The following is a 23,135-nucleotide window of genomic DNA, read 5'->3' on the forward strand; positions in this document are numbered from 1 at the left end:
GACCCAAATAGAGGATGCACTTCTATTTTCTTACTGAAAATAGAGCAAACTATTATTGTATCAGTGTTGAACAAAATAAGAACTTCTCGTTGTTTTACCTATTTTTATTAGAAGTAATCTTGAACTCAGCTTGGCCTTTTAGGCCTCTTTATCCCAAATACAGTGAAGCACAGCTGTGGCACAATAAACAGTGATGAAAGGCACAATCAGCAGGACCAGTTCATCAGGTGTTCAATTATAGCAGCAAACTTGAAAATAAATCCAACAGGTACCTAAAACATACTACAGGTACTAACCCTTCAACCAGCGAAGACATTTAAGAGGAACAAAAGTCAGGTACAACCTGGAAAAGAAACGGCTTCTCCAAGGGATGCTGTGAGAAACAGGCCCAGAGGCAAAGACAAGGGGCTTAGCTTGCCAGAGCTGCCGATGCAGAAGCGCCAGAAATGGCTTGGCTTTTATAAAGGGGATTTCATATGTGGTAAAATCTTACAGTTCTGAAGCTTTTAGGCATTATCAGAGATACTTTCTCACTTGCTAGCAGATCGTGGAGTCCTGCCACGTAGTGAGGCAAGACAGCAAGTCTGCCACGCACACTCTTTCTCCGGAGCTCAGCTGTGGGTGGTCAGGCACCTCTCCCCTGGCCCCATCTCCCTCTTGGGGCTTCTCTGCCTTTCTGCATCTGTAGGCGAACCTGGAGTGCTCTCACATGGCCAGGTCAAAATGGCAGAGCTCCCTTTCCTGTGTGTTCAGTTTATATAAGATCCAGCAGGAGGGCAGAGACCCAGCCTGAGTCATGCCTCATTAGCAGACCAAACAAAAGCCCTTAAGTGATCTAATCAGCTCTCTTAGCTGAATCTACCCTGCATTTATAGGCACAGGAATGGGTTAGCTTAAGACATACTTTTCTGGGATCCACAAAAGACAAAACAGACAGTTTTTCCAAATAAACTGTTCTGAAAGAGACCCACTTTACTTTTTCATTCCATAAATGAAACTATCATGCTTAACTAGCTGATTTCTACATGTTTCTTAGAAAACACTGTCATACACTGAATTCAGAAGCTGAAGGATGTGCTGGCAGTGCATCTTACAGTACTGTCGACATCAGCCATTTTTAAGGCTCAGAATATATATCTTCAAAAGGTATTTTCACCAAATTTCAGAAAACATTTCAAATTAAACAATGGAATGCTAATCAAACTCAAGTCCTAAACCTCTGATTTGCTAATTACTAGTACATTGAAACAACTAGGAGCAAGATACACATAACTTCCCCAACTCTAAGAGTATTAAAATTTTCCCCAGCACAGACAAGAACTTAGAACAATTTTAGCACCACTGTTCTTTACATTTTTACTGCACTGTTAGTACCAGTGGGAATGATACTTTACACCAAGAGCACAACATTCGGCATTCGGTTTGCTTCACTTTCTTGCGCAGTCTTGAGTTCTCAGCCCAAATGCTCTGGAATGCCAGCTCTTCTCATTTATTCATTTGAAAACGATCTAGTTAGTGCCCAAACTGATGAAGTGAGTGTTTCAGGTGAGAAGTGAAGAGTTTGTATATAAGTATTATGATATGGATATGTATAACAATATCCTAAGTTTATTTTTTTAACAATAATTCCTTGGTAGCCTTGAGAATATTGTGTTCACATGCACTAAAGAAATAAAGTAAACATACTAGTTATTGGTATCTATCTGTTGAGATTAATAATTTGAAATTTCTCAACCATCAAAGTTAAACTGATATTTTATACATCATAAATTAACTGCTACACAGATTGAGAGTTTCCCTTTCTATAAAAGAAAGGATTTGAAAACACTAAAATATTATAGTTCTGACTCAAATTTCTGGCCTTTTGACAATGTTAGCCTCTAATATTCTTTTCTTTAGCTCTAGTTTTCTTAGAAGGCTATGGGGAAAAAAGAATTTTAAGAAAAGCTATGGCAATGGGAGCAGATGTAGCTCAGTGGTTGAACGCCTGCCTCCCACACGAGGTTCTGGGTTCAATGAGGTTCCTCAATGTTAAAAAGAAAGGCTATGGCAATACTGTAAAAATGAACACAAAAATTAATGAATAAACCAAAATTTACATAAACAATGGCTTAGAAGCAGAGAGGTATTCTGGAAAATATTCTTAAATTATGAAATTTTTGTTGGCACATATATAGATTTGAGCTGTGCTAGATAATCAACCACATAGGTTTGGGTTTAAAAAAAAAAAGTCCCTCAATATTGAGTGGATTATCCGACTTCTACAGAAAGGCAACATTTTTTCTTTCATTCAGTATCATTTAAAACACCACTCTTAACCATTCTTACATAACACCTCTGAAAGACTCAGAGTATAGAATAATACCTCTTCCAGAAAAAGACTTCCTGACCCAGAGTTGGCGAACTCAGGAATCGGGTAAACCAGGAAGCCCTCCAGCCCACCGCCACGGGTTTTTATCTTGTTATTCAGTTGTTCTGGCAGTGTGCTGTGGTCATGCCAAACATTCACCAACAAAATTTTTCTTTTTTCAAATGAAATTTGCCTGTGGGTACTGGACCAAGGAAATTTGAGAGGAAAAACAAAATAAATTTAAAACCTCAACTGAAAATTTAAACTGAACTTTGACATAAAAATCATTTTTTGGCAATATATGTGTTTTTAATCAGGATAAGTGACTAAAACTCATTACAATAAGGAGTGATGGAAATAACTACTATTCTTATCACATCCTAACACTGCAGAGCAGATGCTGCTGCATGATGCTGTGTTCAGCACGCTGGGTGACCATATGATGCTCCTCCCGGCTGGAGGCCGCAAGCTAGATCTCTGCCAGGCCTGGGCCTCAGCTCCTACAGCCCCACTCGAGGCACACCAGTGTCAAAGTGTCAAAAGAATTCATACATGTTTAAAAAGTAAAGTACTTTTATAAAGATAACTGACTGCTGAGGTGGATAATCTTTGTTTATGGTTACAGTACTACTTTTTGGAATTACATGTTTAAGAGTAATAAATACTCTTTCTGGACATGGGATTTTCTTACAAGTTCATAATGCAATGGAATAAATTATTTTGGTAAGACAACTGTTACAGTACATTTCATCAAAAAACAATATTACAATTTTGTTTTTCTTTAAAATTTTGCCAGTTACTTAGGACTCATACAACAGCATTATCCAGAAAACATTTTGCCAAAACTCAGGAAATGAGTACAGATATAAAGAAATAAAAAACAAAAAAAGAGATAATGCATCTAACTCATTGATAAAAGACAAAGACTAAAAAGAAGAATTTGTCATTTTACAGGGGGAAATGTGATGGGTGATAAACGATGATTTAAGCTGAACGCATTTTACCTGCACATTGAAATTCATCGGACTATTTTCCGTGGCTATCCACCATGCAAGTGTAGTAAAACAACCCCCAAGAAGGACACTGGTTTTTAAAATCTTGGCTTTAAGAAATGATAAATGCCTTTGAAAATACCTTGTTCAGAATCACTGTGATTATAAAAGTACTTCAATTAGGAAATCAATCTAGAATCATTCTTAAATGGCAGTGCATTTGAAAAATGGCATTAATTTGTAATGTTTTTGTTTCCAAAGAAAAATATAGAAAGAACTTAAAAAAGCAAAGTAACTGGTTTTCAAAAAAAGTATTGATTCAAAAATTTACTGCACAAAAATATGTACTTCTTAAGTTTCTAATAAATTAACTCCATAACATTTTTATGTATATTTATATATTTATTTATATAATCCCTGATAATCTATAAAAGAGGGCCTGTAATAGTAAAATAAACAAACTTCAAAAGTACCCCCTTCATAAAATGTATTTAACATTAATTTTTCTCAAATTTAAGGAATGTAACAATATGTACAACTCTTATGTATTAGTATAATACCAAAATAGTACAAGTCATATTAACAGGCTGTCATAACTGTAAAATATTTGAGTCAAGTTTAAATTGGAGGACAGCTTAGGTTCAATTAAGTTGAATTATCCATGGGAGATTTACTTTCCAAGTGGAAATGACAATCATATTATCTACAGTAGATTTCACAAGAGGTAGTGTTCAAGTGAAAAAAAAAAAAGGTACATGCTTAATTCTAACAAATTCACAGAAGATGACAATGTATTGGTTTCTTAGGAAATGATCAGTTGGTGATTTTTTTAATATGAATCTGAAATAGAAAATAGTGAAAAGTATGATAAAGCAGTAAATTCTCAGTTCCATCATAAACACTTAAATAGAAAATCAAAATGTTCTAAACAATGTAATATCCAGCTGCCTCCTTGATTTAATAGATTGCCTTACCTCATCAAGAATGGCCCAAACAGGAGAATTCTGAATAACTGAAAGTCGAAAGGCTGAAATGGGGTTTAGATTAGGATCCACCAGTCCTTCTGCAACACCATTCTCAAATTTTCCTTCAAAATAAAAATCAGCACTTTGTGAGTAGACTGAGATAGGCTCACATAAAATATCATTGACTTAAGACAGGAAGAGAACGTACCAAAATATTTCCAGTGGATGTCTTGAGATAGAAATGGTTGAGAGTTTCTTTCTATTTTTATTCAACTTTTCCATTTTTTTAGGATGGAATATATGCTTTAAAATATTAGAAGCAATCTATTTAAGTAGGCAGAACTATGTATTTTTCATTGCAAGTTTAAAAAAAAAGTTTATTTTTCCTTATATCAACAATGCTTTTATTTAACATACAGGGTTTTAAGCAGTACGCAGGTCACTCAAGCATGAACAAAATATTACGTGTACCCAGTATGACTCTGAGTGTTAAATCAATAATAACTATTTTCAGTGTTTTGGTTAGACATATTTACAAAGGCTGAATAAATGTGTATATTCCTTCCCAAGGGCACATCTAGAATAAAAAAGAAGCTGTGGCCCCTCTAGGCGGCTCCAATATAAGACTCTTATAAATGACAAGCAAAAAAGAGCTTGCCATTTTCTTGTTAAATTTATTCCAGCATACTCTATTCTGAGTTATTTTCTTATTTTCATATTTTGGGTTGTTTGTTGCTAGTATATAGAAATAAGATTGATGTGCATTGATCTTGTTCACTGCGATCTTGCTGATCTGATTTATTAGCTCTAATAGTTTCTCTGTGAATTCCTGAGGTTTTTCTATGTACAAAATCATGTTATCTGCAAATAAAGATAGTTTTCTTCCTTTCTTACCTGGATGCCCTTTATTTCACTTTCTTGCCTAATTATCTTGGCTAGAACCTACAGTACAATGTTGAATAGAAGTGCTAGAGGAGACATCAATGTCTTTTTTATCTTCATGGGTCAGCATTCAATCTTTCATCAAGTATGTTATTAGCTATCGGGTTTTTATAGATGTTCTTTAGCAAGCTACAGAAGTTCCCTTTGTTTCCTGGTTTGTTAACTGTTTTAATCATGAAAGGGTGGTACATTCTGTCATGATTCTTCTGTGTTGACTGAGATGACCATGAGGTTTCTGTCCTTTTTTCTATTGATATGGTTTCTAAGTTTGATTTTCAGATGGTAAACCAAACTTGTATTCCTAAATCCCACTTGATCATGGTGTGTAATCCTTTTTCTATATTGCTAGATTTGGTTTATTATTTTGTTGAAGACTTTTACATCTGTATTCCTAAGGGATGTAATTTTCTTTTCTTGTGATGTTTCTGCCTAATTTTGGTATCAGGGTAATACTGGTTCCATATGAGGTGGAAAATGTTCCTTCCACTTCTATATTTTTGGAAGAGTTTGTGAAGAACTGGTATTAACTCTTCTTTACAGCTCTGGTAAAATTAGTGAAGCCATCTAGGTCTAGGATTTTCCTTGTAGGCAGTTTTTTTATTTAAAAAAATTTTTTTATTACTAATGCAGTCTCTTTACTTGTTATAGATCTATTTTCTTTTTCTATTTCTTCTTGAGTCAGTTTCAGGAGTTCATGTCGTTTTAGGAATTTGTCCGTATCGTCTAAGTTACCCGCTTTGCTGACATATAGTTGTTCACAGTATTAGCTTACAATTCTTTTTATATCTGTAAGGTTGGTAGTGATGTCCCCTCTTGCATTCTTTTTTTTTTTTTTTTCCAAGATTTATGTTTTATTTCTTTCTCTCCCCTGCCTTTCCCCTCCCCGCCCCGTCGTCGGCTCTCTGTGTCCATTTGCAGTGTTTCTTCTGCGTCTGCTTGCATTATCCGGAGGCACTGGGAAACTGCATCTCTTTTTTTGTGGTGTCATCTTGCTTCGTCAGCTCTCCGTGTGTGCAGCACCACTCCTGGGCAGGCTGCATTTTTTTCACGTGGGGTGGCTCTCCTTGCGGGGGCGCACTCCTTGCACGTGGGGCACCCCTATGTGGGGCGCCCCTGCATGGCATGGCACTCCTTGCGTGCAGCAGCACTGTGCATGGGCCAGCTTACCACACAGGTCAGGCCCTGGGGATCAAACCCTGGACCCTCTATATGGTAGACGGACGTGCCATTAGTTGAGCCACGTCTGCTTCCCTATCCTCTTGCTTTCTTGATTTTGGTCATTTGTGTCTTTTTTTCCTTTGTCAGTTAAGCTACAGTTTAAAAAATTTTTTAAAATATTGTCAGTCCCTGAAAGAACCAATTTTTGGTTTCAATGATTTTCTCTTGGTTTAGCAATTTTCTCTTTTTAAAATCTCAGCTCTAATCATCATTATGTCCTTGCTTTAGGTTTAGCTTCTTTTTCAGTGTCTTGAGGTAAAAGGTTAAGCTGTTCATTGGAGATCTTTCTTCTTTTTAAATATAGTAGTATTGCCAGTTACCACATTTCCTCTAAGCACTGCTTCACTGCATCCCGTAAGTTTTTGTATATTGGTTTTGCGTAAGTTTTTGTATATTGGTTTTGGACTATCCCAGCATGATAACATCTTTATGCCCTTTACAAAATCTTTTTCTACTCTTTTACTTCCCAATGATTTGTATCTTTGAATCTGAAGTATATCTCTTACAGACTGCATGTAGTTGGATATGTTTTTAATCCAGTCTTATAATCTCTGCTTTTGATTGTTTAATTCATTCACATTTAATGTTTTTACTGATATGGTTGGATTTATGTCTGACATTTTACTTTTTGTTTTCCAAATGTCTCATGTCTTTTTGTTCCTCTGTTCCTCCTTTACTTCTTTCTTTTGCATTAAGTAAATATTTTCTAGTGTAACATTTTAATTCCTTTACTGTTTTTAAAAATTATTTTCTTAGAGATTGTTCTGGGGCTTCCAGTATACATTTTAACTTACATCTAATTCAGATTTCAGACTAACCTAATTCCAGTGAGATAGGAAAATGTTATTCCTATATATAGCTCTATTCCTTCTTCCCCTTTTTTACACTAGTATTGTTATAACATGTTACAAACCCACTGTTATTGTACTATTTTATATAATTTTATATCTCTTAAAGAAGCTTAAAGAAAAGAAAGAAAACAAGTATATTGTATATTTTTAGGGTGTTATATAACCTTCTCATTTACCGTTTTTGGTTCTCTTCATTTGTTCCTATGGACTCAAGTTTCCATCTGGTGTCATTTCCTAACTCCAATACATCTTTGCTTTCACCTGCTTCCTTGTGCTATTTTTGTCAAATATATTTCTAAATGTTATAGCCTCAACAACACAATTACATATACATTGTTCTATACAATTTATTAAGAGTAGTAAATTATGCAATTATATTTTCTTTTATAATTACCTACATAATTAGTTTCACTGGCACTCTTTACTCATGTGGATTTGAATTACTAGTGTCTCACTTTTAACTGGAAAGTTTGCCTCTAGTATTAGTTGAACATGGATCTGCAAGCAATAAATTTTCTCAGTTTTTGTATATCTGGGAATATCTTTATTTCACTTTGATTTTTGAAAGATAGTTTTGCTGGATACAAATTCTTGGTTGAGTTTCTTTTAGAACTTTGAATGTCATCCCACACCCTTCTGGATGCCACTGTTCCTGACAAGTCAGATTTTAATTTTCCTGCACTCCCCTGCATGTGATGAGTTGTTTTTCTCTTGTACTCTGAAGACTTCGTCTTTGCGTTTCAGTATTTTAACTGCGATGCGGCTCTCCATATTTGTCTTACTTGGGGTTTGTTGGGTTTCTAGGATGTATAAATTAATAATTTAAAAATCAAATCTGGGAAGTTTTCAGTCATCATCTCTTTGGATATTTTTTTCCTGCTCCTTCTTCTCTCCTCTTCTAGTGGGACTCCCACTAAGTGTATGCTGATGTGCTTTATGGTATCTCACATTATTCTAGGGCTCTGTGCGTTTTCTTGATTCCTTTTTCTCTTTGTTCCTCAGATTTCAAACTCTCCATCAAAGCATTCAAGTTGCTGATGATTTATTTCTGCCAGCTCAAATCCATTGTTGAGCCCCTCTAGTAAATTTTTCATTTATTATACTTTTCAATCTCAAAACTTCTAGTTGTTTTATTTATACACACACACATATATCTGATAGTCTCTATTTGGTGAGACAATGTAGTGATACCTTCTTAGATCTTTGAAAATATTAATAGGTGCTTAGACGTCTGTGGGGTTGGGCATGCAGGCCCTCTTCATGGCAGTTTCTTTTCCCTGTGTATTTGTCATACTTTGCTTCTTTTTATCTCATAATTTTTGTTGAAAATTGGACATTTTAGTTAATATAACAACTTTGGCCATTCATTCTCCCTTCCCCCATGGCTTGTTGTTTCTTGTTCAGTGATTTGGCTGAACTATTTGTTTTTTAAAGATTTATTTATTTATTTAACAACCCCCCCCCCCCCCGTCTGTTCTCTGTCTATTTGCTGCGTCTTGTTTCTTTGTCCGCTTCTTTTGTCCTCAGCGGCACAGGAAGTGTGGGCGGTGCCATTCCTGGGCAGGCTGCACTTTCTTTCATGCTGGGCGGCTCTCCTTATGGGGCGCAATCCTTGCGCGTGGGGCGGCACTCCTTGCGCGCATCAGCACTGCGCATGGGCCAGCTCCACACGGGTCAAGGAGGCCTGGGGTTTGAACCGCGGACCTCCCATGTGGTAGACGGATGCACTAATCACTGGGCCAAGTCCGTTTCCCTGGCTGAGCTATTTCAATGAAGCCTGTTCCCCTGCAGTGGGAAACCTTGGGTGTTGATCCTTAGAGGCACAGCCTTGGGCACAGACACAGTCACCCTGAGATGAAGCTGGTTTACTAAGGCTCTCTGTCCCTTTCTCTTACCTGGCTAAGTTTTTAACTGGTCTGCCTGTACTAAAATCACACTCAGCTGTTAGACTCCACTAAGTGCTGGCTGATGGTCTACTGTTTTCAACAGTACCTTGGGGCACTAATTGCTCCACAGGCTGATCCAGTAACATGTGGGCGTCTCTCAAGTTAGATTGGGCTCATCGTAGCTATCTCTTAGTTCTTTGCCTGGTCCTCCATGCTAAACTTCTGGCTGAGCTACAGTTTAGCTTGTAGGCATCACGAAGTTACCAGCCTCCTAAATGGTTAGCACCAAAATCTCCCTTGTTTTCCATAGCACTCTTAGGCTGGATCTTCTCCAAGCTCTGCTCCAAATAAAGCCAATCCCTTTAGGGAGGTCCACACAACTCTTTGCTTATGGATGGCCTCTTCCCCTAGGCAAAATCTTTGGGTGGGGAAAGCAGCCCTATTTTCTCTGAGTGATACCCGTGCTTTAGGAGAGGAACACTGGGTCATGGCAGTGGACCTTGATTTTCTTGACTTCCCTCTTCCAAGGTGCTGGGGCAAGCAAGTGGGGCGGAGTGATCTGAGCCCAGTACTTTCAGCCTGCTGTGCCTGGGGTAGACCTTTCACCCTGGTGGCTCTTGCTTGGAATAGTACTTTTGTAGCACAGAGTTGGAGGGGGTTGATAAATGCTGGTGGCCTGTCCCACCTGGGGAAAGAACAGAGCCCTAGACCAGGAGCTGGTGAAAGAGGGAGTCCCATATTCTTGGTGTATCTGCCCTGAGTAGAGTTTCCGTCTTGGGTAGGGCTCAAATGCCACAGACTCTCAATGTTCTTACCATAGATTTTCACAGAAGGAAAAAAAAAATGTGTCTCCATTTACTGTATTCCCTTAGGATACTTTTTTTTTTTTTTTTTTTTACACAGAAGTATTTTATTTATTTATTTTTTTTTAATTTTTTTTTTAATGACTTTGTAATAATATTACATTAAAAATATATATGTGAGGTCCCATTCAACCCCACCCCCCCACCCCCCCCTCTCCCCCCCCCCAACAACACTCGTTCCCATCATCCTGACACATCCATTGGATTTGGTAAGTACATCTTTGGGCACCTCTGCACCTCATATACATTGGTTCACATCATGGCCCATACTCTCCTCTATTCCATCATGTAGGCCCTGTGAGGATTTACAATGTCCGGTGATTACCTCTGAAGCACCATCCAGGGCAGCTCCATGTCCCGAAGACGCCTCCACCTCTCATCTCTTCCTGCCTTTCCCCATACCCTTTGTCCATTATGTCCACTTTTCCCAATCCAATGCCACCTCTTCTATGTGGACACTGGTTTGGTTGTGTCCATTGCACCTTTATGTCAAGAGGAGGCTCAGATTCCACCTGGATGCTGGATGCAATCCTCCCATTTTCAGTTGTAATCACTCTAGGCTCCATGGTGTGGTGGTTGTCCTTCTTCACCTCCATCTTAGCTGAGTGTGGTAAGTCCAATAAATCAGATTGTAGGTGCTGGAGTCTGTTGAGGCTCAGGATCTGGCTATCACATTGTCAGTCCAGAGATTCAAATCCCCTAAATATATCTTAAACCCCAACATTAACTGCACCTCCAGCACATTAGCATGAAAGTCTTATGAAGGGAGATCCCATCTGAGTCCAGATTCATCACACATAAACACCATTTCCAAAGAGGGGCCATCTGCCCTGGTAGTTAACCCCATCGGCCATGACCATAACTCCCATGGGTCTCTTTAGCCCTCAAAGGAACCAATATCTGGGGGTTGTATCTGCTTTATCTGTCTCTCTGACTCTGCTCAGTTGTGCATGAGGGCAAACCTTCTGCCAGCCTCCAGACTCTTTTTTAGAAACTCGTAGCCATATAAACTCATTTCTCCTTTCCATTTCCCCCTTACTTTAGGTCAAACAGCATTTTAAAGTCATGGTATTTTATGTAGACATGGATATTCTGCTGATCCGCATTGAACCTTCCGTATAAGGTCATTTTCCAGTTGCATCATCAGTTGGTAGTTGATAGTGGTCCCTCGTTGCCAGGGAGGCTCATCCCCGGGTGTCATGTCCCACGCTGGGGGGAAGGCATTGCATTTACATGCTGAGTTTGGCTTCGAGACTGGCCACATTTGAGTAACATGAAGGCTGACAGAAGGAAATTCCCAGGCACAAAGTTGCTCTAGGCCTTGTTATTATTTTGGGTTTATCAGCTCACAAGCATAGTCATTAGTATCAGGGGCTCACTGTTGAACCCTCACTCCCTCCCGGTCCCCACCACTGTACCCTTAGGATACTTTTCACACTTTAGTTATTTCTTGTTTAACGATTTTTGCCAGTTAGGGTTGTTTCTTCTGGGGAGAAGATTTGCAGAACCCCTCACACCAGCATTCCATTAATGTATGCTTTTTAAGGGAACAGAACTGTTCATATTCAGTTGAAAAAACATCAGTTGCATTTCATTTCTTGTTTTAACATATGAGTTGATGTTTTTGATGGCCATTATCTTCAAATTACTATAGAGATATTATAATTTCAATAGACTACTCTATTTTCTATGCTACTTTCATAATCAGGAACACAATATTGTCAGAAATTAAATTTAGTAAGTAGGTAATAGGGATAATAAATACCTTATGTATTCAGCTGATTTTGTGTACATTTCTAGATGTGAGATAAGATACAACCCAAAAGTGAAAATAATTAAACTCATCTATGCACCGAAATCATATTGAAATTACTTTTATTGTACAGCCTTGTAGCATCAAATGAATGACATTCACCAAATGTAAAACTGCTCTAGGGAGAGCTCCAAGAATATATCCTATGCATCTAATATATTAATTTATCAGCATTCTCTTGTACCTACTACTAACAAAAGCATTAATTTGTTTTAAGTAAAAAAAAATACACAGTGACTCACTGGGTGAATTTCTATCAAGTGAAAGGTCCTGTGCTACCTGGAGGAGACACCTGAGGGGCGTGCCCCACCCCGTCCAGGGCGAGCACCAGCAGAAAGCTATAGAACACTGTGATGATTACACAGGAAAGGTGCACCAGGAGAGGTGTGAGGAGGAGAGGGGCAACGAGACTTTCTTAAGAGAAAGATAGCAGGTGATATCGGGCAGAGAAAATGCCTACAGACATGACTGCACACAGATCATGGAATATTAATTAGAGGAATAAGTTTTAGGATGAGCATATATAAAAAGAATAATGATAAAGTACCAGATGTGAGGCCAGTTAAACTTAAATTTAGTAACTGTAAGTGTAAAATTGGGTGAGAGCTAAGGAATCAGAATATCAGAATACTTATGCTATATCCTAACAGGTAATCATTACAGATATTTGCCCAGGCTAACACAGTAGCATTTCTGCTTAGAAAGGCCGCTGCAGCACACAGGTAGACACGTATCTTCCCTGGCCCTGAAACACGGGTGGAGGCCATATGCCACCACCACAGATGGAGGACTTGATACCTTCAGCCGTAAAACCCATGAGAAGTAAGGAAAGGGGGGTTAGCGGTGCCTCCCAAGGTTGAGGTTAGACAACTAGGTGTATACTGACAGCAGACACTGCGGAGACCAAAAAAGAAATGTCACTGACACAGAAGCTCGGAGTAGACAGCCACGTGCCTCCAGCTGCCTGTGTCGGTGGGTCTCGGCACACAGCTGAAGCTCAGGCTCCAGCGGCAGGGGCTAGAGGCACTGATTCTGGCGTCTAGGTGCTAGGTGTAACCACGAAAGCAGCTGAGCTCATCTGGTAAGAGAACGCAAAGGGCAGCTCAGAGCGTCCGTGGCTACCAGCAACGAAATGGCAGGTGGAGAAAGAAGTAAGAGCCAGCAGATGAGAACCGCTGATCTGAAGTCCTAGTTGCATCATAAGTAAGCACTAAGAAACAAGAGCAAATAAAACTTGGAGTACAGTAGTAACTGTAATTGTAAAGTAGCTTAGTATCTGAAAAGAATGTAAAATTATAGTTTAGAAATAACCCGCAAAAGTTAAAGGTATTTGACTAAAGTAGATATTACCTATTCTGAAGTAACCATCTTCTAATAGTTTGTCTTTGGTTTCTTTGCTTATTTCCAATTCTTTACTCTAAAACAAAACAAAAAATTTGATTTTGCAAATAACTACTGCTATTTAAAACAAATCTAAGTCATTAATGTCTCAAAAAAATATAAAAGTGACATTTGTAACACAGCTATCTAAAAATTTATAAGTCATCTCAGCAAGGCTTACTAGTCTCTAAAAATTATCTGAGTATGATTATAATAGGTTGAAGGTAGAAAAAAGGAAACATTAATAGAAGAATGTAATTTTAAATTCAAAAAATTCAGAAGAACTAAGTGTTAACTTGAAAGAAATCTACGCGTTCCCTAGAGACCAATCAATTATTTTGTGTATTAATCGACAGGCATTAAGACCACATGGGGGAAGCAGGGGGCCGAGTGTCTGCTTTGCATGTATGAGGTCCCAGGTTCAGTCTCCAGTACCTCCTAAGAAATCAAAAATAAATAAAAACTTTTAAAAAGACCATATGGTATTTTGGGACTCAAAATACCAATAGCAGGTAAAGAACAAAGTGAAATAATGATTCACTGATTTTCCGAGTATAAAATTTCAAGTTATTTTCCAACAGAAAACAAAATAAACACTCTTTCTACAAATGAGGCAAACAGGCCAATCCACAAGATGTTCATTACATTTTTGTAAAAATCAGAATTACTACTGAGGTCCTGCAAATCATTAGATTTGCATTTACCTAATTCATAAGAACAGTATCAGGGAAAGTTAAGAAGAAAAAAACAGTCATACCTTAAAAGGCAAAACGTCTACAGTTGTGTTTAACAGAATATCTCCTGGGTGCTCCGAGTTGCCACTATGGAACAAATAACTGGAAAACAAACACAAAAGTATGAGTCAGACACTACAAAGATCAAGAACATGGCCTTTTCTCAGCTGGACTCTCATGATGAACACCAGACACCAGCCCTTGCAGTAGCTACACATGAACATGCTCTCAGCAGTCACAGGAAACTCAGGAGCCCAGAGGCAGCCGTGCCCACCTGATGTGCTCATTTCTCCCATCAGAAAGGGTCACGTCCTCTGCTTCACAGTGACGGACAGAACTGGGGCCGCTGTTTGCACCCCTTCCAGTACATGAACCTCCTGCCAGGAGTAACAAGAACTGTAGCAGCTATACAACACTGCTGTACCTCATGATAATGAGTTTTCACTAGCACAACCACTAGTCACAGCAAGGGCAAAGGCTGGTTTTATCCAATACAAATATCTTTCATGTTAAATAGAGTGGAAGTAAATTAACCACTTCCAAACATCTGAATAACAAATGACTCCATGATACATTGAGTGTAATGTTCTTTTGGTTTTATACTCTGAAAGCTAGCTGTGTAGGTGTAAATGTGGGGCAAGGGAGGTGGAAACTAGACGGGGCATATAAAGTAATTGGAATCTAAACCTAAAACCTTAAGCAAATGGTTAAAAGTTTAGGATTGGGAGTCAGAAAGACCTGGGTTCAAACCCTGGGCCTCTCACCTAATAGAATGTTAACCGTTAGCTCTCTGAACCCGAGTTTCCACCATACTTACCTCACGTGGCTGTTCCAGGGAGTTTATCAGAACTGACAAAAAGTACCTTGTGTGGCACAGATCCTCAGCAGGGAGGGCAACAGCGGCTGTGCTATAGCACTATTCTTGGGCAAAGACCACCTGTGACGGACTTGGTTTGAAATGGTACACAGGACCAGGGACCGTAATAAAAGGCCCTTCTAAGCTAGACCAAAAACGACTTCTAGCCTCTTATGGGAGCTGCTGTTTGTGGCCAGTCAGGATCTCGGCTGCAATGCAAAAACATGGGCTAAGGGAAGCTGCCTTTCTTTACAAGAGAAGAGCCCACGGATATAGCTGAGTTTAGACAGTTTTACTCAGCAAGTTCACCATGGAGTTATTTATCATGACAAACTCAAAACTACATAAAAGTTTAACCCTCAGTGAAGTAAATGATGGTAAGCCACATGATAAGGTATTCTGCAGCCATTAAAATGTTTATGAATTGCTATGGAAAATGTAATGGCAAATACAGAATATAAACTGGCATACAGATTATGATCTCCAACTAGAAAATGTAAAGAATTACCAAGGTCCTAACGGTGGCATTGGGAGGTGGGACTGTGATGTTTTCCTTGATTCTTCATGCTTTCTAATTTTCATACAGTGAATACACATTATATACTCAAAGTATTTTTGGCATTTCTGTATTGATAAATACAGTTTTAGCTTTCTCCCCTCTCAGCAAATAAGTTACTGTGGGAATAAAAAATGACTCCTCTTCTCTGTCCTAGGGAGGGTGAGCACATCCATGAACTCGTAAGAAAATCCATATACGCTGTAATCCTAGAAGTACAGTGTTTTGTTAGAAATGCGCTCTCAGTCAGAGCATGTAAATCTTACTTTACAGAAATTTATTGTAAAAGTATTTAAGGAAGTTTGAACTGTAATATAGGAATTATTCAAAAAGATTCTTTGATGGATATTTGCATTTGCTAAAAGTGTTCAGGACTTCATTATATATTTTTCTTTTTCTGAATACAAAAGTAAATCACCCAGTGGGATGTGTGCTTCTGGGAAAATGAGGCAGACATGCTTTTCCCTACCCCTCCTGCTAAGTACCTGAGCATCACGCAGTGCGGCAGTTTGGTGTTATTTATGAACACCAAAAACAGATACTGGATTGTGTAAACTGGTCTGTTCCCCTGGGTATATGTGGTTATATTAAGTCCAGAGATTTCACTTTCACTTGATTAAATTATGATTAGGGCTTTAATTGGGCCACATCAGTAGGATGCTGAGTCCCCGCCCCCTTGGTGAAAACGACATGGCAGAGGAGAGAGTTTGATGCTGGAACCCCAGGAAGTAAATGCATGGAGGAGAACACAGAGGAAGAGAGAGAGTTCATTAGACAGGATTCTGTAGCCCTGGAAAGAGAGAGAAGCCATCAGCCTGACAGTTTGCAGCTGCAGGGCCCAGAGCCCTGAGCAGCTGAGCCCGGAGAGAAAAAAGGCCCAGGAGAGAGACGAGCCCTGTGCCAGCCTGCAGCTGAGATGGGAAGAAGCTGGGACCACGGAGCCTTAGGAGAAAGAGGAAGGCTGAACTCTCGCAGACATCACCTGCCATCTTGCTCCAACATGTGGCCAATGACTTTGGGCGAGAAAGTACCTCTTATGGTATCTTGAGTTGGACTCTTAGGGCCTGGTGACTGTACACTTCTACCCCAAATAAATACCCTTTATAAAAGTCAACAGAGTTCTGGCACTTTGCATCAGCACCCCTTTGTCTAATTCACACGGTAAACCTCAGAGCATTCTGAAGGTGGGGAGAAGGTGGCAGGTGACTGAGGAAGCCACAGAGTGCCGAGGTTCCTGGGTTTTCTTTGTGCCTCCTGTATTCTAGACTTGGAACTGAAGAACCCACCAACTTGGAAATGCCAACAGAGGTAGACAAAAAAAGCTATCCCCACTGCCCCAAAAGCCCACTCTCTCTAGCCAAAGAATCAGGAAAGGGGCAGCTTAGCAGGAGCCACTCTCCTCCAGCGAAACTCCACAGACAAAATGGTGCCCGCAAAGGCTGGGAGGACCTGGACTTCCACACTCACCAGGTGTAAAGAGGTGCCCCAAACTCCGCACCGTCACACAAGGCTGCGAGCCCAGACTTTCCTCCATGCAGGGCGGTAAGGAAGCCCTCCCCACAGGCACCGGCGAGCACGCGGTGAGCACGCAGCCAGCAGCGACGAGGTCTCCTGCCCGCCCAGCCCACCCCGCCTCTGGAACCTGGGCCTCACTGCACCCTCACCCCTTTCCTTGCCTGAGTGGGGTCAGAGGAGTCAGCCAGAGCCAAAGGTTTAAAGAAGCCAGGCTCTCATTTCTTTGTACCTAAAATGTCCAGGTTTCAATCAAATGTCACACATTATACCAAGACCTGAAAAAATCTCAGTTTGAGTTTAAAGATAATAAGACACTAAAATCAAGATAACAAAGATGACAGAATTATCTGAAAAAGATTTTAAAGCAGCCAAGATTTTAAAATCTTTAAAAAGATTTTAAAGTTTCCAAAAATGCTTCATGGAAACGAAAAACTAGAAAGTCTCAACAACAACAAAAGAAAACAGAAGATATAAAGAGCCAAGTGGAAATTTTAGAACAAAACATAATGATTAATATAAAACACGATGATCTCAACAACAGGATGAAGGGAACAAGTCAAGAGTCAGTGAACGTGAACACAGAAGTGATAAAGAAAAGACCCAATCTGGACAGCAGAGAGAAAATGAAAATAAAGACAAATAAGAACAGACCCCTTGGGGCCGGGGACTTGAACTCTGGTGTTCTTGTCCTTGGAGTCGGGAGGGAGAGGAGAAAGGAGGTGGGGCCAAGAAAGCACCACAGAAATAAAGTTAGTTACTGGAAGAGCCCTGCAACTATTAAGGATTTGTCATTTAAAAACCACTTTAAAAGGGACATCTCCAAGGTTAGATGACTTCACTAGCGAATTCACACAACATTTAATTGAGTGACACCATCTGTACAAGGAAAGAACTCTAACCAACTCATTTTATGACACTACTTGAGACCAAAACTAATGACAGTACAAAAAATAAAACTACAGGCCAACAATCCTTGTTAATAGAAACACAAAATTCTTAACACTATATTAGCAAACAGAGTTCAGCAATATATTAAAAAAAATTTACACACCGTGCCAAAGTGGGGTTTATTCCAGGAACAGAAGCCCGGTTCAATACTCAAAATTCAGTCGACAGCACCCTGCTCTAATCATGATAGTGGAGTAGGACACTTCAGGGTTCTGAGATAAGCTTTGAACAACTGGCAAGAACTAAAAGAAATATCTTTCTCAACACTCCAGAAAATAGTAAAAGGACTGCAGTTACCCACGAGCACTAACCCCAGGAAAAGGCTGCTTTTGAGCAGAAGGCTCTCTGGCGGCTGGCTGGCCCTGGCCCAGCCCTGACCCAGCCTCACCAGCACAGCTCCGCCCACACCCCCAGCACAGATCCCTGGTCCCCGTTCCAGAGGGAGGAGAACGGCCCTGGTGCACGTCCTGAGAGCACAGACATCTGACCCCATCTGTCCGGGGTGGCCTGAGGAACTCGCCATTTCTGGACTGGCCCTGCGTGTAGAAGACGGCTTGCCCAGCTCTCCTCCAGAGCATCATGAGCAAGCAGGCAAGAGCCACCTGGGGCAGGGCTGGCTGGCTTCAGGACACAGTGAGTGCCAAGACTGAGAGGAAATGGTTTCCTAGGGGAGAGGGGGCGTTTGTATTCATGCAAATGGGGGACTTCCTAGGGCACAGGGAAGATGCCTGCACAGAAGCAGTCAGGGAGGCCGCTAAACTTTGCCCAGGAGCTCTTCTCTAAACTCACTGGATAACCTCTGAGGGATGGATAGGTTATGTGTGAAGACAGGGGAATGCGAGAAGTCTTTGTATGGAGTTTTGTTATTTTTTAACTGTCCTGTAAGTATGAAAGTATTTCAAATTAAAACGTTTTTTAAAAAGTGAAAGTCAAAGTTATCTACCATATTACAAGCTAAAAAAGAAAAATCACACAAACATATCAAGTGATGCAGAAAATGTACTTGCCAACTGTGGTACTGGTTAAGGGACAGAGATTAGTGGAAGAGAAGAGAGAACCCAGATATAGAGTCATACAAGTATGCTCAACAAATATTTGAACAAAGGTGCAAAAGCAATTCAACAGTAATTCTGCCTAATACTAATACCAGGAGTGGGGTACAGTCTGATGCAATTACCAAAAATGCTGGAACAGTTTTATAAAGGGGTGAGGGTATGTTTTGGAGACAGTGTCAGGTGCTTGATGGTGAAGGCCTGCACTGCTTTGAAGAGACTGTTGGTAGGAATAGGGAGCCTAAAGCTATTTTTCCTAAAGTCTTAGAAGGAAGTGATGAAACTATGATTGGAAACTGTGTTTTAAAGTGCAGACAACTTAGCAAGATTGACCTCTGATGTTATATGGAAGGCAGAATTTGAAAATTACAAACTTTGACATTTAACTAAGGAGTTTTCCAAACTAAATGTGGAAAACAGTTTGCCTTCTCCTTGCAGCTTATAGCAAAATGCTAGAGTAAAGAGATAAGTTGATAACTCAGTTATTGGGAACAAAGAAACCAGAAAGTGATTCTATAAATTCCAAGCCTCTGGAAATCAAGCCCCCAGACTATAATGCCCCATTTGAGGAATTAACTAAACTTGGAACTTGTAAGTCAGAATTGCCAATGCAGTTATCCAGAAAGACCTGTAGAAAGTCCCACTGTCTGATGGCTTGGACCCCTGCTGCCTGCATGCTAAACCAACAGGCTTTCTGCGAGATCTGTTTGAACAAAACCACAATCAGTCTGGACTAAAAGGGACATGGAGGAGAGATGGAAGGGAAAACAGCTTTAAGAAGAAAATGATGGAAGCTGAGGTCTGGAATTACGACATTGCCTTGAGCCAAGAGAGTAACCCTACCCATGTGTACGCAGAGGGTGAATTTGCCCTGGCATTTGAAGAGGGAGGATGTTCCAGCCCACTGTTCAGGGAGAGATTTGACGCTCCAGGGTACAGAGAGGGTGGAACACATTGCACAAGGGCTGGGGAGAGTGAGGTCAACAGCCCAGTGCTCTGAGAGGGGTTGACCTGTTCCCCACAGATAGGGAAGGTCGGGTCGCCATCTCAGTGTTCTGAGAGTGCTGGGCCTGTACACCAGAGATTAGAGATTAGGGAGAGTGTTGCCGCCACCTCACTGTACTGATGGGGTTGAGACTGTACCCAGAGATTGGGGAAAGAGTGGCCATCACCCCAATGTTCTTGGAGGGTGAGCCCTGGAGCTCGGTCACCACCCAGATGCTTGATGAGGGTGGAACCAAGAAAATGGTCATTGGGCAAGCCTGTGGAAATGGGCCCCTGTGAGGTCCCAAGGAGTAGAAACCTCATCTTGAGAATAACCCTCAGATTTGAAATCTAATGGCATAATCCTCACAGGTTTTCAGAATTGTCGGGGACCCATGACTCATGTTTCCCTACCAATTTCTCTTTATGGTAATGCAAATGTTTATCCTATGTCTGTCCCTTTGTATATTGGAAGCAGATAAATTGTAGGTCTACAGTCAGAGGGATTTTGCCCCAAGACTAACTGCATTTCTATAAATACCTGATGTGATTTTGAACTTAGCATTGCTAACTGAAAGGATTTAAGGCTTTTTGAATATTGTAATGTCTTTTTTAAATTCAGAAGTAGAGTGTGCCAGTTTGAGATTATTTATGAATTCCAAAAAGAGATATTAGGTTTGTAAACTCGTCTGTTTCTCTGAGTGTGATACCTTTCGATGGTATTAGATTCAGCTGAGATGGCTTTGATTAAATTATGTTAAGATTAGGGCTTTAATTCAACCAAGTCCATAGGGCATGACTCAGGATTGAGTCCCTGCCCCCTTGGTGGGCTATAAATGGACACTCACTCAAGAAAACACACAGAAGAAAATACACGAGGGAAGTGAATGTGGCTCAAGTGACAGGGCCTCCACCTACTATATAGGAGGATTCGGGTTTGATTCCTGGGGCTCCTGGTGAAAAAGAATAAGAGAAAGTGCACCTGCGCGGCGAGCCAGTGCCCACGCAGCAAGTCAAGTGCCTGCAAGGTGAGCCTAGTGCCCACGTTTGAGTGCCCGTGCAAGTGCCCGCATGACGAGCCAAGTGCCCCTGCGAGTGCCCGCATGGTGAGCCAGTGCCCGCGCAAGTGAGTCACACAGCAAGACGATGACATAACAAAAGAGAAATGAAGGGGAGAGCCAAGGCAAAGCGCAGCAGAGACCAGGAACTGAGGTGGTGGCACAATTGACAGGGAACCTCTCTCCACATCTGCGGTCCCCAGGATCGAATCCCAGCAAATCCTAGAGGAGAAAGACGAGAAGAGAAGACAAAGAGAAACAGATACAGAAGATCACAAAGCGAATGAACACAGACGGCAAAAAACAGCAGTGCGGTGGGGAGGGGGAGGAAAAAAGAAAAAAAAAGATGATACACGAGAGCCACAGCTCCATAGTTCCCAGAGAACACTTTGTCATGACTTGGAAGAGGAGAGAACTTTGGTCCTGTGACCCCAGGAAGAGAGAAACTCTACGCCAGCCTGTAGCTGAGAGGAAGGCTGAACCCTCGGAGATCACCTGCCATCTTGCTTTGTCACATGACAACTGACTTTGGTGAGAAAACGACTTTGAGTTGGACTCTTTTAGGGCCTTGTAACTGTAAGCTTTTACCCCAAATAAATACCCATTATAAAAGCCAACAGATTTCTGGTATTTTGCATCAGGACCCCTTTGGCTAATACAACCACCTTAAAGAGAATTATTCCAAATGATTTGGGGCAGATTCTTAAAAAATCAAATTGACCCTCACATGAGGACACAGAAAATAATACGTGACAGTCTAGAGAGCTATATTCTATTCTGGGGATTACATTTAAGTAGCTACAGAGAGTCTACGGAACACACCAAGATTGACAAAATGTGCAAGACCTCTTGACAGCTAAAGAAAAATCAGAAAAAAGTCCTAAATCTTGAAAAATAAACATAAATGCTAAAAAGCAAAAAGGGTTCTAACTCCTCTAGGGTGAACTCAAACACTCCAGCACATGCAAAACCATTAACTAGGAATAGTCTCGGTCTATCAACTTACCATTTCAACCTACACGCTGGGCTAATTATCTAGCTCTCCATCAAACCTAAATAGCACAAGGATGTGAAAGCTAATCTGAGATTTTGAGGAAGAGGCCAACATAAAAAGTATTTTAAAATGTACATTAAGTATAAAGTTTTTCTTTTTAGAGTAATAAAATTGTTCTAAATTTTTTTGTGGTGGTAAATGAAGAATACTGATTATACTAAAAGCCACTAATTATAAACTTTGGATAGATTGTATGGTATGTGAATATATCTCAATAAAATTCCTTTTAAAAATGTTACACTAAGCATAAATTGAGAAATATTGAATAGAATTGCTCAAACATGTTAAACAACATGGATATGGCATCTGAAAACCCCTCACCCATTTCAGTACTGAGTTGCCTTTAATGTAATTTATAATCCAACATTTTGGGACCCACTGTCTCCTCACATTTGTTACACACATAAAATTTCCATCATAAATCATAATATGAACAATTCGTATTATGAACTGCAAGACCAGCTATATTTCAATGATCACTGACCTTTCTACGCTGACGGGCTTATCGAACTTAAACAAGATGTAGTCTCCAGCTGTGGGGTTTATAGCCCAGAAGAAGTCCTCCCCCACGTAAGTCTTATCCAGTGTATGTCCTTGGTAGACCTTCAAAGAAGTAGATACTTCTGCAGGAGGGTTTACGTGGATTTTAAGAAGTAAGGGTTTCATGTAATCTTTATCCTAGGAGGAAAAGCACAAGCTGTTCAAAACACGTAGCTTATCCCTACCAAAGAGCATAGCCCACACTCCTACACTAAATAACAAGTTGTATGTCCACGAGGAAAAGAAAAGTCAGTCACCAACCGTGAGTTTCTGGAGTTTTCCTGTGAGTGAGGAATGCAGACCAACATGTTGGAAAAGGGAAGGTCTGAAGCGGATTCTCAGATTTGCTTTCTGTCTATCACAATGTTTCTAAATATTGAAAAAAAAAAAAAACCAAGTTAGTGTTCCACGAAGTGAAATCTTATCCTCATCTGAAATCCAGAAAAGTCCTTTAGAAAACATGAAAAGGAAAATGCAATGTCATCTCATAATTTCAATACGTTTTTCATAGTCCTCTTTGAGGCATTCTTAGATTTTCTACCTTCTTGACAGACAGAAGTATCTACAGATCACAAATA

General features: G+C 40.2%; 1 protein-coding gene across 13 annotated transcripts in view; it reads right to left on the reverse strand.

Moving 5' to 3' along the window:
* Nucleotides 1–23,135, reverse strand: part of MGAT4A (alpha-1,3-mannosyl-glycoprotein 4-beta-N-acetylglucosaminyltransferase A) — a 183,045-nt gene that overhangs the window by 27,395 nt on the left and 132,515 nt on the right. For 6 of the 13 annotated variants that reach the window (XM_058278163.2, XM_058278167.1, XM_071208725.1 and 3 more), the window contains 6 exons: nt 22,819–22,926; nt 22,502–22,695; nt 14,018–14,096; nt 13,231–13,297; nt 4,317–4,429; nt 90–4,182 (listed from right to left, as the gene is read on the reverse strand). In XM_058278163.2, coding sequence (XP_058134146.1) covers nt 4,156–4,182; nt 4,317–4,429; nt 13,231–13,297; nt 14,018–14,096; nt 22,502–22,695; nt 22,819–22,926 — 588 coding nt within the window. In that variant the 3' untranslated portion in view covers nt 90–4,155. Of the gene's footprint in view, nt 1–89; nt 4,183–4,316; nt 4,430–11,925; nt 13,091–13,230; nt 13,298–14,017; nt 14,097–22,501; nt 22,696–22,818; nt 22,927–23,135 lie in introns of those variants that run through there. The other 7 variants (XM_071208722.1, XM_071208719.1, XM_071208720.1 and 4 more) reach the window with 2 other exon arrangements.

Source organism: Dasypus novemcinctus, chromosome 17 (assembly GCF_030445035.2).
Source record: "Dasypus novemcinctus isolate mDasNov1 chromosome 17, mDasNov1.1.hap2, whole genome shotgun sequence".
NCBI lineage: Eukaryota > Metazoa > Chordata > Mammalia > Cingulata > Dasypodidae > Dasypus > Dasypus novemcinctus.